The following is a 15,595-nucleotide window of genomic DNA, read 5'->3' on the forward strand; positions in this document are numbered from 1 at the left end:
GTCACATCTACATATGCTGACGTGTCGGGACTTGGATATATTCGGGCAGCATGTTCGGTACATGACCAACTAGACTTTATGTCAGCAATACACCTCTGCCGGCCGCCGGTGGTACACGAAGAAGCGTCTTGAACTTTGCCGGGATAACGAGGAGACGGGACAATTCGCGCCGCCTACCCCTCAGCACATACACGTGGTATGGTTGCGGACACGCAGAACGTGATGACGGGAACCCCAAACCGCCAGACCCAAGATCAGCAGCGTGGTCTCTATCTGACTGGCTGCTTTGCGTGTTCGTCCTCGGGTCTCGTTTCGTTTCGTTTCCCCTGTTGCCCGGGCTCTCCTGTGACGGTCCCCCTCCGCGTCAGTGCCCGGAGTATCTTGGAGACAACGTCCAGGAAGAGGGCTACGAGGCCGCGAAGCTGAGTGACTCGGTTCATCATGTGGACGTAGCGAAAGGTAAAGGCGTCGACCTCGCGGTAGTCGTGGGCGTACATCTCCCAGGCTGCGCGGCCCCTTCCGCCGCCTTCGTGCTCGGCGACGGGGATTTCCCCGTCCGGGGCGTCCCTCAGCGGCGGGCCCACGGCCAGCGAGCGGCCGGAGATGGACTCGTCTGCGACGAGGCGGGTAGCGGCGTCGACGACGTCGGGGATGGTGGCGCCGCCGGCGGTGCCGGCGAGGAAGGCGACGTCGGCGACGAGGGGCAGCATGCGGCTCTGCTCGACAAAGTAGGGGGCCAGCATGTTGACGCGCAGCCTGCCGCGCTGCGCGAAGGAGGTGGTGCGCAGGGAGCGGAAGAGCCCGCACACGGCGTGCTTGGTCATGGTGTAGTGCGCCTGGCCGGCTAGCGGGGCGACGGAGGCGATGGAGCCGATGAGCAGGAGGCAGTTTGTTGTTGTTGCGGCGGCGGTGCCGGGCGAGCCGCGGTCCTGCTGGCGGGAGAAGTGGTGGAGGGCGAGGTGGACGGTGTACATGACGCCGGTGATGTTGACGTCGATGGTGGCGGTCGAGGGCGGGGGGAGCTTGCCGCGCACGAGGGAGGGGTTCTCAAAGGCGTGGCCGTCGCGGGGCCGGATGACGCCGGCGTTGGGGACGACGACGTCGATGCGGTGGTTGGGGGAGAGGCGGACGGCGGCGTCGAAGAGGGCCGTCTGGTCGTCCCAGCTGGTGACGTCGCAGGGGACGTGGGCGAAGGCGCTGGGCGGCGGGTGGAGGGCGCGCAGCTGGGCGACGAGGGCCTCGCCGGAGCGGGAGTCGGTGTCTCCGATGATGATGTGTGCGCCGTGGGAGGCCCACCGGCGGGCCATGTGCGCTCCGAGGCCGTTGGCGCCGCCGGTGATGAGGACCGTCTTGTCACGGAGCGTGGAGGGGTCGTAGGGCTTGGTGAGGTCGATGGGGGGCGACTGCCGGACCGTTTGGGCTATGGACCATGGCGAGGGCGGCGCTGTGGACATTTTGCGGCTCTGCCATGCGCCTGGCGTCTTGTGTCTTTTTGGAGGCGGTACTGACTGGTTGGCTATTGAATATATTGCACTTTCCTGGTGTTTTTTTTGGGGGTCGTGGTCGGGAGATTTTGAGATGGAGCTTGCCTGGCTTGGCCTAGCGCGATTGAGCTGTGGTGGGTCTACCGTCTCTTGATCCGGGGCCCCGTCGACCCGCGCCCCACTGAGCCCCTTGCTCAGTCGGGCCAGGTACGTATCTCCCTCCTCTCGTGTCGTGCCGCGGCTGTGTTTGGGACTCGACTTGACTCGGACCAGCTCGGACCAACCCCGACACCCATCGCCATCATCACCAAGAGAGTGTCGCAGAGCATTCCTGCTCCTGCTGCACAGCGCACAGAGAGCCGACTTAGATGATGTGATGTCGGCAATTTCTGTGCGTGTGTCGTGTGCCACTACCGTCTGCTCTGGTCTTGACGCACCGACTCGGACTACCTACGGACGAGCTGCGTCGGAGAGCCATCGTCGAGTTTTCGGAGCTGTGATACGACATGTACGACGGGGACGCGGAGCGACCGACGGTGCCGTCCTGTGTCCTGACATATGTACTTTGTGGTACGTGTTCCGGTTGGCTTTTGTCGAAACACGATAGCCAGCAGTGTACCGAAAGAGAAAGACGTCGTCTCAGTCTCTCAGATGTCTCCGAGGGGGGTACGGACGGTAGCTGTCGTCTTCAATTTTCAGACCTGTCAAGTCTTTAGTCTGAGACGGTCGACCTTCAGTGCTCTACGCCCGAGCAAGGCGAGTTGCTTGCCGGACAATCAATGGGCCCAACCGTTCAATGTCGACGTTGGACAGCGGCCCCCGACCACGAAACACGCGTACGTACCAAAGCGCCTGGTTTTCTACCAGAGACCTTGGTCTTGTGATGCCTTCTTGGGCATTCTATTGTCCTGCCCGGCGGCAATGTGCCTGCCTTTCTTTAAGCAGCCTCGCGTTTCGCAAAAACACGACTACTACAACAACAACCATGATCAAGCTGCCCATCCATGCTGTCAACGTGAATTCTCGCATTCGGGGGCCTCATAGTCCAGCTTCCTGGTGATGCTGCATTCTTGGTTTTTAGACAACAAGTAGGGAATCTTGGGACCTTGCTGATGCTTGTCTTATCAGAGCCGTTGCTCCCTGGGTATCCTGTCTGTTAAGGCGGTAAAAATTGTATGAGAGAAAGTCGGTCTTTTTTTTTTCTTTGATCGAGCTCATCTTTGTTGGACACGTGTTTTGTTTGGCCTTGGTCCACGAGCATCAGTCTTGTTCTGCTGACGCATCCCGGCGTGGGACGCAACTGCCCCTTGGGCAAACGAGTCGTCTTTTTCATGGGACTGGAACATTTTCATTTTCATGCGAGGCCAACCCTAACCAGGCGTGAGTGTTGGCGAGCGAGTTGTGTCAGCGCATGCCATTGTGATGGACGACCGAGGCGTTTTCGAGAAGCCGCAGCGTCGATATCTCACGCCGGTGACAGGTACAGCGCCTCGCGACGTCTTTGCATGTGCCACGGGCTCACAGGCCGCTAAACGGGCGATATTTGCACCCTCGGCTACTGATGCGGCATCCGTGGTGGTCTGTATCATGTAGACGACACTTGGTGCAACTTTGCAGGTATCTTGCGCAGCAGACGCATTGCGCAATAACTGTTGCATTGCTAGATGTGTGATGTGTTTGGCGCCGAGGAATTGATGAGCAGCTGACATGATTACACATATAGCTCTCCATCACCTCGTGTGTTTCTCCTGACGGCGCCAAATTACTCAACAGCTTTTTGGTCAAGGAGACACCCAAGAGAAGGTTTTGCTGCTGGATGGACTCGGCATCATTGATGACTTTTCCTCTCTCGTCTGGGCCTATGTCGTCAGGGCCAATCATGTTGGCGATATTTGGCACTCCTGGACAAGAAAGACAAATGAACTAGTGCTCATAATCCAATTCCAGTGTCGACCGTTTGGTGCTCTTGCACAGATCATGGATAGTGCCTGTACCAGGATGGTATGGTGCCTTGGAAGCTTACATTTGTCATTGTGTCCTGGAAGCTCCGCGACACCAGCGTGCTAAATGGCTTTGACCTTGTTCATGCGGGATCCGAATTACGCCGTGTCCGGGTTTTCCCTACAGGTAAACCAATGAAATTGCACCCACCAGACTTCTTGATGCCGTAAAAGCAGAACTAATCCGGGAAATTTCGCGCTACCGGCACCAGATAATAAAGATATAGAGGCCCAGGTGGTGGCGGATGCGGCTGTATTCTCCTGCATCAAACCAATTCGACAAGGCTTTTCAACACTGCACCGCCGCGCCCTGTGTATATAGCACCGAGGGCTGTGTCTTCCATCCGAATCCCTCTGCATGTACTCCGTACTCCGTACTACTCTGCTGGCTGTGCATGGGCATGGCTGCTGGGTCTGTGGCAGACCAGACCAGGCGGGGCCAGGCTAATCTCGGATCCAGCCAGGACGATGATGCAGGTTGCCCCGTGGTGCTGCAGAAGTCTGGACTCTGAACGCAATGGGGGTGGGCCGTGGCATTCAACGTGATTGCCGATTCAAGTGCAGCCAGGCTTTCAGCAGTGGAGAATAGCAGGCGGTGGCGGTCTTGACGCTTGACCTTGATGATTTGTCGTGGCGGCCACGCAAGCCACTCCGAAGGCCCAGGTCTGTGTTCAACGGCCGAGTTCCAGTTCCGTCGCATGTTGGTTGATGGCATTATGTCGGCTGGCCGCGAGGGAGACGCGTTGAACTGCTGGCTGTTGTCAGCAACTCGAGGCAGCAACAGAGGAGTTGGCCGTCTTGAATATCAATGGCAACCTACCCAGGCACCTAGGTAGGGAGCTATTACTTGTGCGCATCTGGCGTCTGATGTTGTGTGCGTGGTGGCTGCTCTGCTCCGTCATCAGATTCATTCATTCAGTCTGCCGCCTGCCTTCCTGCCATGTGCCGTGCTGCTGCCTCGTTGGTTGCGGCGGATGGGAGGCGAATTGCTTGGCCAAGGTGCCGTGCCGTCGGTAACTAGTTACCTGGGCAGCGGCTAGCGTGTAGCGTGCCAGACTTCAGACTGGAGCACAACAGCGGCGCCTGCAATGCGTCGGGATCGAGTGCAATGCGGACGGACATGCGTGATGCTCGGTAGGTGGTAGGTGTGCCTTGAGCCTTGCGCCTCGCGCCTCATGCTTCGTGCCTTGTGCCTTGGTGCTTTGTGCGCAGGTGCTGGCGTTGGCGCCTTCCTGAACACGATCAAGGCGTCGAGATGGACGCAGAAAACGGCAGGTGCTGCCCGCGGCAGGAGCGTCAAGGCAGATTGCGTGTATCGGGCTGCATGCTGCAAGCAAGCTCAGGACGCCGCCTGTGAACTGCCCTATCCATGATGCCCATCATCACCGACAATTTCATCAAATCATCATCAATCAGCCTTGGAGCCACAGCCCCATTGTCACGATCCATGCCCCATCCCCCGAGCTAGCAATCCATGATCCCCCACAGTGAGAACGGAAACGGGGCGCCATCGGCCATGGGCCCAGGTGCCGCGTTCAAGTGAGTGCGGGTCAATGCCAATCAATGCATGCAGCTACTGCTCAGGAGCCCAGGTGCCCAGGTGCCCACGTACTCGGTACTTTAGTTAGTGGCTCCGTGCTCCGTACTGGCAAGTTGGTCGACAGAAGTAGCGAGTACTCTGACCCACATTTATCCTTTTTGGGGGGATGACAACGCCACATCAATGCTAGGAAAAAGTGCCGAGTACATCCACCAGCCAACCTAGGTCAAATCATTGTGAAGTACAGAGTACGGAGTGCCAGTACTGAGCGGGCTCGGTTCAAATCCTGGCGACTCTCTCAGGTTATACATACCACTGAGATCCTACTTAAGTACCTAGGTACTTGTGGTAGGTAACCGGGTACCTGGGCACTCAAGTACAAATAGAGTTTGGTGGTAGTAGCCAAGCTTCCCTCTAAATGTTTCGAGTCCCGGAACTCATGAGCATCAGACACCCAGGCGTCCAAGGTCTGTTTGGACGTACCCACTGCTGGCTGTGCTAGCACAACTACCTAGGTAGGTAGGTGCTCGACACGTTGTTATTGTTACCGCTTCGTCCACGGTTGCTGCGTCGGTGGCCGAGATGATGGTAGTAATGGCGGTGCATATGTGCATGCATACCGAGTGTGAGCATCAGGAACCGACGGGCTGGGCCGCACGTACATGCTCTGTCTGTTGACGGTGGCCACCCGCCCTGTTCAGCAACACCAGCCAACCTGAGAGCATTTCATCGCATCACGTCGTCCGTCTGTGTGCTTTGGGCTGCGCTGGATTGGGGAGGCAGAAAGAGGCCATCGCACCCAGTGCGCTCGTGCGCCGATTGGGCAGATTTGGGTGAGCGGACCAGGACTAGCGCCTCACGCCCTACGGCTCACTGCTACTACTAGTAGGCTCCTAGGGTAGCTGCGGACTACGTACTTGAAAAACCTAGCAAGCTGGTAAGTACAGAGTACGTGCTTTGAATAGAAGTTGGCACTACGTTCCGGGTCAACTGGTGCAGCCACTCACAAGTGGCAACAGCTTGCATCGGAAACCTCGGGCAAGGGTCGAGCCTTTGTCCTGGACGCCCGGGCCATGGTGTTGAGTACTTTAAGAAGTACCTAGGTCCTACGGAGTACAGTAAAGTGAGCTCTGGGAGCCAATCCTGCTACTAGCCTACGACTACTACCACTACACTACGTATTACTAATTAGCACCAAAAACACAAGTGCGTACAGGGTAGTCGCCCGACACTGATTTCGAGGCAGCGCACGTGGGCCGCGGGCGGCATTTGTTCTTGGCACTTCGGTGCAAGTCCCCCGCCTCTCCGTAGCATGAAAAACTTGAGCAAGTAGTGTGTACTCCGTACGTACGTGTGCAGTACAGTTCAGAGTATGCTCATCATCGTCACGGCCCCGAGGCCCGTTCTGACGCCTATGCGAGACCCCATCTTGGTGGCCATGACGGTTGCTTGGCTCTGTTCCAAGTACGGAGTATTCCGTACCTGGATAGTTGATTTCCTACTTGCGAGTACTTGGGCACCTCCCACGTACTTAGGTATCTTGCTATTTAGTACTCCGTACGGAGTACGGAGTACCTGCTTCCTAGTAGTACTTGGCACAGGCAGGTACGTGGGCGGGGTGTCTTGGACGCATCGGACCAACAGACACTGGAAAGAGAGACATTGGAAGGGGCCCAGGAGAGAAAGGCCCCCCCCCTTTCCTTCCTTCCGCCGCCCAACTTCCTAGTTTGCCAGTTCTGTCGACGCCTCACTTCCCGCAGCCGTCTCTGAATCGATGTTGTCTGCGGCCCCCACCAACAGGCTATAGCTTCAAAGTCTAGAGCCTGGAGCTCGGAGCCCACAGAGCGGATAGCAACGAGAGCACACAACAAGGCAAAGTCAGCTGTCCGCCGTGGTCTACCGAACAGTTGGCGCGTACGGCCTGATGCTCGCTTCTCTGCTGCCCGCCCGCCCGGTCTCGTCGCCTCGCATTTCAAGCCCTTCATCCATTCATTGCCAAGTCGCCTCGCCTCGTGTCTTTCGTCCCGACCCCCTTGGGCTGGGTTCGCCGCGTCTCTCAGGCACAGCCGTCATTTCCTCTGGGCACGGATAGGGCGCGCTCCTCCGCACGGAGAACATACGTACATGGTCTTGGATCTCGGAGACCCTGTCTCGCAGCTCCCGGGCTCACTCGCTGCTTGCGACCACGGACGGACGTCAGTCAACGAGATCCTTCCTTTCCTGCCTGGGTGTGCGTTCTATCCTGGCTGTGGGCGGCTCAATACACCCCGAGGCTGGCTGGCTGCCTGACACGGTCCCTCCATGCTCCTCGCCGGCCCCCAGTCGCCGCCGTCCGTTTTCATGCGTTCCTGGTGCTGACAGCAGACGAAAGCCGACACACTCGCGCCCGACCCGTCCCCTGAGCCCGTACTCCGTACGAGTGCTCCGCACGACACGACGCAGCCTTGGATGAAGCAGCTCCCTGCACGTGTTGTAGGCATTGCAAGCCGTGCAAGACGGAAAAGGCCTCTCGCTTCGCGCATTCCGGCAGCCATCCATCGAGCCACGGCACCCTGCGGCACCCGGCACCCAACACGCACGCGTCGACGCAGGACAATACCAACAAGCGTTGCCCGCCGTGCATGAAAAGACATCGCATCCACCCTCCCACAGCGCTGGGAACGAAAAGCACCTCGTCCGAGGTACGCGGCAGCCTGTGGGTCCTGCTCACCCTAGTCCTTCTTGCCTGCGCCTGTCTCTCTAGTGTCTCTGGTCCCTAGTCTCAGTCCCCTCCAGTCCCTCAGTTCCCCTAAGGAGCGCCCCCACCTCTCTGTCTCCCTCTCCCTCTGCCTCTGCCTCTGCCCTCTGCCCTCTGCTCTCGATTGAGCCGTCGCCCGTCGCCCGTCGCGCCGTCGCGCCTCTCACTCTCCCCCCTCCCTCTGTGTCGGCTGTCAGTCAGCCCATCCACACGCTCCCACTCATTGTACCGAGTACGCCGCCCCTGCCTCCACCCGTTCCAGCCACTTGCAGTCCACGACGACGCTTATGCTCACACTTGCACGTCCCGGCGTCATCCACACCCACGTCCCAATCCGAACAACGGAGCCACACCCACCCACCTACCTGCCGGCCTGCCGGCCTGCTGCCTGCCTGCCTGCCTGCCCACGCTTCGTCCATCCACACATCCGCTTCCTTCCTGTGCTTGCGCCTGCCTGCCTGCGCCTGCATCTGGGTTTGCGCTTGCGCCTGCGCCGCTTGGGGTCCTGGGGGGTGTGCGCCTCGTCCCCGACTGCGCATCTTCCGTCTCTTGTCCTGGTTCCTCACTCATCATACTCGTCGCTGCACCTCTCTTGTTTCCTTTTTTTTTTTGTGTTCACACATTCCTACTCCGCCAAGCGTCCCATCATCACCGCCGCGCCCGCCCTTGCTTCGACCTCTTTGTGTTTTTACTTGCCGTTGACCATCGCTTCGTGCATAGAAAGAAAAGACGTGCCCAACCCGAACTCTCAAGCATTGCATCTGCGTCCGCATTCGCGTCCGCAACTACGGTCGTCCGGGACTGATCGCGACCGACACGATACTCAACTCACAGGTGGACAACACCATCCCCAACCGCGCCAACCGCGCCGTGCGCGTTTCTAGTCGTTATTCGCACTTCTCGATTGCGCCTGGTATTTTTACAAGCTTTGGATCGCAAAACGAACCACGCCCCTTCTCGACCAGCCCGCCCACGTCCAGCTCGGCCGCTCACGTCGATTTTGTTGCCCCTCTTTGGACCAGCGCATTCGATCGCTCTGCGGTACGCGCCCGCGCCGTGCACAGTGTCCCGAATGTAATTTGTGCGAGCCGCCAAGGTTTCCATCAAAATTTGCGCGTCACATTTGTTGTCGCCATCATCACCGCCTGAGGCGCTGCGCGTATCGCGATTATCCAGCGACGAAACTGCCAGAGGCTCTTGCAACGACCGAAATTTTGTTCAGACACGCTCAGTCGCCACTCCGTACCAACTCCGAATTTGGCTTCTCTGCGCGACAAGTGGGATTCTTCAACCTTGCGCATGCGAACTACTCCCCTGGCCATGGCTCTCGATCCCAGCAGTGCACCACCGCCTCAACAGCCCAATTCAACAGGCGGCGCGTCGGCCAAGCCGCAGCATTCCAATCGTGCCAGCCCATTTCCGACCATGACCACAGCCTCCGACAAGTCTTCCGTAACCGCTACTGCAAGTTTCTTGCCTGCAGCGCCGACCTTCAGGCCCTCTCATTCATGTCAGTCGCCCTACCCTCTCAACATGTCAACCGCCCACCTGTTCGAGCGCGAGCCCACCAAACCCGTTGGTACACCATTCTCAAGCACGCCCACGCCCATGGTCCGCGTTCTCATTCGTCGTCTACCTCTCAATACTTCCGAGGAGTCATTACGCCTGATGGTAGTGTGGTCCAAGGAACTAGCCGACGTGGAGCTGCTGCCCGCTGATAAGTCCGAGGATGATGGCTTTCGTTCAGCTCTCTTGCGATTCAGGAGCATGTCCGGGGCGCTGGAAGCTAAGCAGATGCTGGACGGCCGATCCAACATTTCCAACGACGCCGAGATGATTGTCGAAGTCTTGTCGAATAGCCCCCCGACGGCGAGGCGAAGCGCGGCCGAGCAATCGTCCACCGTGCCGCCGGCGACGGCGTCGGCAGGGCCGGCGCCACTTGCCGCGTCCCGGCAGCCCTCGCGCTTCAACGGTTTTCAGCCCTTGGACAATAACGTATCGCCGACGTCAAACAGCGTCTTCCCTGCTCACGAATTCATCCGCCCTGATGCCAACTCGCACTATCAAAGCATATTTTCTCCTCAGTCGCCCATCGGGAACCACCTCAGCGAGCGGCCGGGAATATCTGGCAAGTCTCTGATCAGCAGCGATTTTGGAGACGATGACGAAACCAGCGATCTTCTCAAAGACCCTGTTGCCTATGCTGAGAACGGAGCCACTTCACAGCGCAGAGCTACCGCTCCCCAGATTCCCATTGGGCGCATGGCTGGACTGTCTCTCAGCACGAACCACTCTCAGGGCCCGGCTTCTCTGCCGCCGTACATGAGCTCACTGCCGTCGGCCAATGCGCCGGCGCCCGGACTGGGATATCCCGTCAATGGCCACAGTTTCCCGCGGCACAACTTCCCTCCCGTCAACCCGGCTGACCAGAATCCACCATGCAATACTCTATATGTCGGGAACTTGCCCATCGACACATCCGAGGAAGAACTCAAGGCCATGTTCTCCAAGCAACGAGGCTACAAGAGACTCTGCTTCAGGACGAAGCAGAATGGGCCAATGTGCTTTGTAGAGTTTGAGGATGTCTCCTTTGCGACCAAAGCTCTTCACGAACTTTACGGGCAGCCACTCCACAACAGTGTCAAGGGCGGCATTCGGCTGAGCTTTTCAAAGAATCCGCTGGGTGTGAGATCCGGCCAGGCCCCAGGTCAAGGATCCAATAACTCGATGGGTAACGTGAACGGAATGATGGGCAACGGCACAAACGGGTTTGCTTCCACCCACGGGCCCCCTCCGGGTCTCGCTGCACCGCCCGGCCTTGGCACCAGTCGTGGCAACTATAATTTGGCCTCCTCCATGAACACTGGCGGCAATCGACCATACAACACGGCTGGATTCCCTGGCATACCTACCCATGATGCGTGGAACACGCCTTATAACAACAGTGTTGCCACGGGGCCTAATAACGGGCTCAACAGCAACTCATCCTACTTCTCTAGACACATGACGGGGAGGTAAAGGGTTATAGTCCAAGTGGCCTTTTTCTTTGTACGGTTCTCTTTGGTGGCCGAAACGCGGCTGCTTGGGTTGACGTACCTCACATTTAATCGGATCTTGGTTCTGCAGCGGCGATGATTCATTATGTGTCAAGACATGGAAAGAGGAGTTGGTGCACTTCCTTTATTACAGGGAGAGTTCTATACCTGTTGGCGGACGAACAAAGTGAACGTTGACCACCAAAAAAAAGAAAAAGGAGCGGAAGGGGAAGGTGAAAGAGCTGTGTCACAACAAAATGAAGATGAAAGCAAAAAAACAAAACAACAAAGACCAACAACAAAAAAATAAGGCGAAAAGCCACATTCCGGAAGACAAAAAAAATTGGAAAGGTCACACTGAATTTGGAGTTTTATGACAGGCTGATGCCTGGAACTTGGTACTCTTCATGGCATGGAGCACAGGAGGGACGGGACGGGACGCGACGCGACGCAAGGCATGGATTCAAGCTGGACGGGTTGCATGGTGTTGCAATACAGTCGAGATACGGAGCACATGGAGAATACCCAACGAGAGGGCGTACTTTTTTGCATTTGCATCGAGCGCGTCAACGAGGAATGTGTCTGTATTGGTGGAATTCTCGCATCGGGCCTGCAGGTTTTTAGGGTGGGCAAAGATTCATGCATCAACGAAATGTCTGCTATGGACGGCTCAAAATGGGTTGCATTTGGTCTGGTCAGGAGGGTTTTATGGCGCAACACACGGCATGGGCAAGGTATCTTGGACTCGTTTGCGGCTGGAGATGACGAGCTACTGTGATGGCGTTCAGGAAAGGAGAGCAGACACGGGCTTCTCTCTGGTCTTGGGTGCTAATCTCTTTCTCTCTCTCTCTTTTCTCTCTCTCTCCTCTCTCTCTCTCTCTCTCTCTCTCTCTCTCTCTCTCTCTCTCTCTCTCTCTCTCTCTCTCTCTCTCTCTCTCTCTCTCTCTCTCTCTCTCTCTCTCTCTCTCTCTCTCTCTCTCTCTCTCTCTCTCTCTCTCTCTCTCTCTCTCTCTCTCTCTCTCTCTCTCTCTCTCTCTCTCTCTCTCTCTCTCTCTCTCTCTCTCTCTCTCTCTCTCTCTCTCTCTCTCTCTCTCTCTCTCTCTCTCTCTCTCTCTCTCTCTCTCTCTCTCTCTCTCTCTCTCTCTCTCTCTCTCTCTCTCTCTCTCTCTCTCTCTCTCTCTCTCTCTCTCTCTCTCTCTCTCTCTCTCTCTCTCTCTCTCTCTCTCTCTCTCTCTCTCTCTCTCTCTCTCTCTCTCTCTCTCTCTCTCTCTCTCTCTCTCTCTCTCTCTCTCTCTCTCTCTCTCTCTCTCTCTCTCTCTCTCTCTCTCTCTCTCTCTCTCTCTCTCTCTCTCTCTCTCTCTCTCTCTCTCTCTCTCTCTCTCTCGGGTACTCTTACTCTTTGTCGGCTGGAAGACGCATCAAGGGACCGGTCCCTTACTCGTCTCAAGATGCCAGGACATGGCGTTGCATTTGCATTGACTCGTGATTTTGGTTACGCCCGGCTGTAGTTGTTGGGGTCCTTTTTCTTTTCCCTTTGCTTTCTTTCCCTTTACTTGATTCCCCTTTTCGTTTTTTTTTTTTTCAATGGCAAAGTCAGGATGCATCGTCACGTTATGGGATATTAGGTTTTTTTTCAATCAGAGCGGCATTTGGGGACCACATTATGCATCGAGGATTTCGTTTTTGCCATTTTGATTCGAGCTGTTGGCCTCGTTGGTTGTGGAAATGTGTTGGTATGGTGTTGTCATGTTTTTTTGTTCTTGTCTTTTTCCTTGTCCCTCCGTTCCTTTGCCTTCTTTGTTTCCCTGCTCCCTTTTTCCTTTTTTCTTGTCTTAATTTTCAGCTCATTGTGTTGTTGCTGCCGCGATTGTTGGGTGTCACGGCTTAATTTTTTTCCTCCTATAGTTTGATGGCTTTCTATAGAAGTTTATTTTCCGATAACAAGGCATGCGAATGCCAAGTTCTCGTTGACGCCTTTGCAATGCCCAACCACTCCTTGCATTTCGCATGTGCTATGAATCATGCATGTCTTTCTGACAGTGCCATTTGGTGAGATGAGAGCGACCTTGTTGGGCGCCTTGTCCTGCGGGCAAGCAAGTAGACAGAAGACGCCGTCTGGACGCCGAGCATGTCACACGCCCTGGAGCCTTGATTGTCCCATTTCAATCCCACACGTAGCAGCGTGTCTTTTACTCAACGTCAGCTGGCGGGCGACGAACAAGCGGCCGCGACGCCGGGCGGGCGACGGGCTTTCGTGAATCGTGACCGACCGGGCCGCAGGGCAGGCAGAGCAGCTTCGAAAGGGCGGCGCAGGCCGTCCAAGGGCTTGAGCCATGGCGTGAGCTGCCGGTGCCCAAGCCAAGAAGAAGTCGCGGCTAGGTGGCCGCCGCGTCGGGGCTGCTCGACGGTAGAGCGACGATGGCCCACGGCCATGGGGGCGGCGAGGCGAGACCTGCATGTGTTCCCTTTGCTGGATGGAGCCTGGAGGACGGGTCTCGGACCACGGGAGCTTGTTGCAGGCGTCTTGGTCGCCGACGGACGAGACGGCCGCGTCGCCTCTGGCTTGCTTCGTTCTCGTCTGCGGGTGCCGAGCGGTTCGTCACATGGACGACGCTGAGCGGCCTTCGAGGCCAAGTCGCCCGAGCTGGACTGCCTTGCCTTGCCTCGCCTTGCCGGCTGGGTCGTGGTCGTGCCTCTCGAGAGTCGAGAGTCGAGAGTCGAGAGTCGAGAGTCCAGACAAACGCCGGAGCGGCTCTTGGTGGTCCGAGGGACAAACGACCTGGACGTTGCTCAAGACGGATGGGATTGACTGCGCTTCTTTGGAGTCTTCCTCGGCCCGGCTGGTCTCCTGGCACCGCCTCGCCTGGAGGCTGAAAGAGCCGCCTTCGGGCCGGATTCACTGGGGGATGCCGTGATTCCTCCAACAAGAGCCGCCAAAGGGGGACGGTGCAGAGCATCTCGAACCCGGCTCCAATTGTTGACGCGCTCAGCATTCACGTTCAACACGAGTCTTGTGCTTGCGCGACGCCTGAACAGAGTAGGATGAAAGCCGTGTGTCTGTCTAGGCCACGGACAAGCTCCAGACCTGCATGTACGACCGTGTCGGTTCCCCTATTTAAACGTCCGTCTGTACGGATCTGGATGCTCGCGGACAATACCGTCTCCAGATACCCGGGTTGCAAAAAGGCCGACAGGTCCAGAGCTCATCAAGACTCGGAATCACTCGACACGTTACCTGCCCGACTTGGACAATTTGTCCCCGAAAGCCATGGCGCAGCAGGGTTTTCATGGCCCCGGCCTCCCAGCCGCCTATTTCAACGACATGTCGAATCAAGAACTGTACAGTGCCATACCGGCCGCCGGTCTCTAGTTGGTCTCCCCGTATTCTCTGCGACCGCGTCTTCCCCTTCTCCTGCTTGCTCTAACCTGTGGACAGTGTCATACCGGCCGTGGATCCGCAAAACTTGACCGAGGAATTCCACTGCCGAGTACGGTACGCAGATGAACAACTGGCCATGGTGGAGGGAAAATAAAAAAGCAATCCGTGGCGGGGGGCTGACTTGTCTTCGCCTTTAGGGAACGCCAAGCTCGGCCTGCTCAGTTCGTTTCAAACGGGCCTGCCCAGGAAATAGTCCAGGTCATACCGCAATACCCCTTCGAGGCCCAAAGGCTGTTGGACGTCGTCAAAGAGGAAATGCGCTGTTTCAATGCGCTCGAGGAGGACAGGTGTCCCCCCTGGTATCCCAAGTCGCAAGTCGCGCACGTCGTCCACCACCCTGAGGATGTGCCGGACATCACCTCGCCTTGGAAGGGAGAATGCGACGACGGCGCCCGTGTCCTGTCCAAGCAACTGTATTACTGGCGCAGGTTTCGCTCCTGGCAGATAGACCGCCGCGAACGACTGACTCTCTTCGACATCGAACGAGAATCGCGCGCTCACCTACAGAGACACGGCATCCAGATTCCCCGTGACTTTGAGTTGGACGAGCTGCCAAGCCATCAAGACCAGGCAATGGAATGGCTGGAATTTCTCGACTTTGTCGGACGAGAACGCAGTGTGCTCCAGCGTCGACTGAAAGAGTGCCAGAGGCTTCATGAATTCCACTGGCACAAAGTGCGCAATTCGGGCCAGTTGGCTGGTGACACGACGGAAGAAGACGTCGTGGCTCAGAGAGAAGATCGTTTGGCGTGGTTCAGAGCCCGCCGCCACGAGGTAACAACGGCCGCCAATGCAGATCCTGAATGGGCGACCAAACGGGTGAGTGAACTAGACCGTCAATCAAACATACTCGAGGAGTATTACGCCGGCGTCGATATCCTGCATCGGGCAAAACGCTTCCACGGCCAAATGGCCGCCATTTGGGATTGGGCCGTGGCTCACTTGTTCAGACTCGTTCCAAAACGTGGCCAGCAAGTTCAACTTCAAGCAGACATCGGCGACGGAGCAGTCGCCCAGACGGCCTCTGCAGGTTACCGAGAGAACAGTGGCGCTTCCCGCCGTTTTCAACCACCTCTGCCACCGAGCGCTTGTTCTTCTCCTGCTGCGGAAAGCCCAAGTTCTCCAGAAAATCCGGCCCCGACAAGGGGACAAACGTGGTTGGCGATGATGACCCATCCAAGCGACCCAAGAGGAGAGCGAGGAAGCCGTTGCGTCGGATAAAGTTGAAGACAAGAGCTGTACCTTCTGTTTGCGACGCGGTTCTGGAGACCTCACAGTACGGGATGAATAACAAGAGACTTGAAACAAAGCGAGACAAGTTGAAGGTGTTTGCCGTTTTGGCCGTTGTCGATTGTTTAAA

The 15,595-nt window shown here is 57.0% G+C and overlaps 3 protein-coding genes across 3 annotated transcripts; 2 read left to right on the forward strand and 1 right to left on the reverse strand.

Moving 5' to 3' along the window:
• Positions 1-269: 269 nt before the first annotated feature.
• MAM_03180 (NAD(P)-binding domain protein) lies at positions 270-1,454 on the reverse strand (the record flags this gene model as incomplete). Its single annotated transcript, XM_040821979.1, has 1 exon — positions 270-1,454. The coding sequence occupies one exon, from the start codon at positions 1,452-1,454 to the stop codon at positions 270-272; it is 1,185 nt and encodes a 394-aa protein (XP_040679784.1).
• A 7,627-nt stretch (positions 1,455-9,081) lies between these two features.
• MAM_03181 (RNA binding protein) lies at positions 9,082-10,779 on the forward strand (the record flags this gene model as incomplete). Its single annotated transcript, XM_040821980.1, has 1 exon — positions 9,082-10,779. The coding sequence occupies one exon, from the start codon at positions 9,082-9,084 to the stop codon at positions 10,777-10,779; it is 1,698 nt and encodes a 565-aa protein (XP_040679785.1).
• A 3,285-nt stretch (positions 10,780-14,064) lies between these two features.
• On the forward strand, positions 14,065-15,456 carry MAM_03182 (uncharacterized protein; the record flags this gene model as incomplete). Its single annotated transcript, XM_040821981.1, has 3 exons — positions 14,065-14,165; positions 14,233-14,289; positions 14,373-15,456. 3 exons carry the CDS (start codon positions 14,065-14,067, stop codon positions 15,454-15,456), a joined length of 1,242 nt encoding a protein of 413 aa, XP_040679786.1.
• Positions 15,457-15,595: the final 139 nt, after the last annotated feature.

Source organism: Metarhizium album (assembly GCF_000804445.1).
Source record: "Metarhizium album ARSEF 1941 chromosome Unknown scaffold_6, whole genome shotgun sequence".
In the NCBI taxonomy this organism is placed as follows: domain Eukaryota; kingdom Fungi; phylum Ascomycota; class Sordariomycetes; order Hypocreales; family Clavicipitaceae; genus Metarhizium; species Metarhizium album.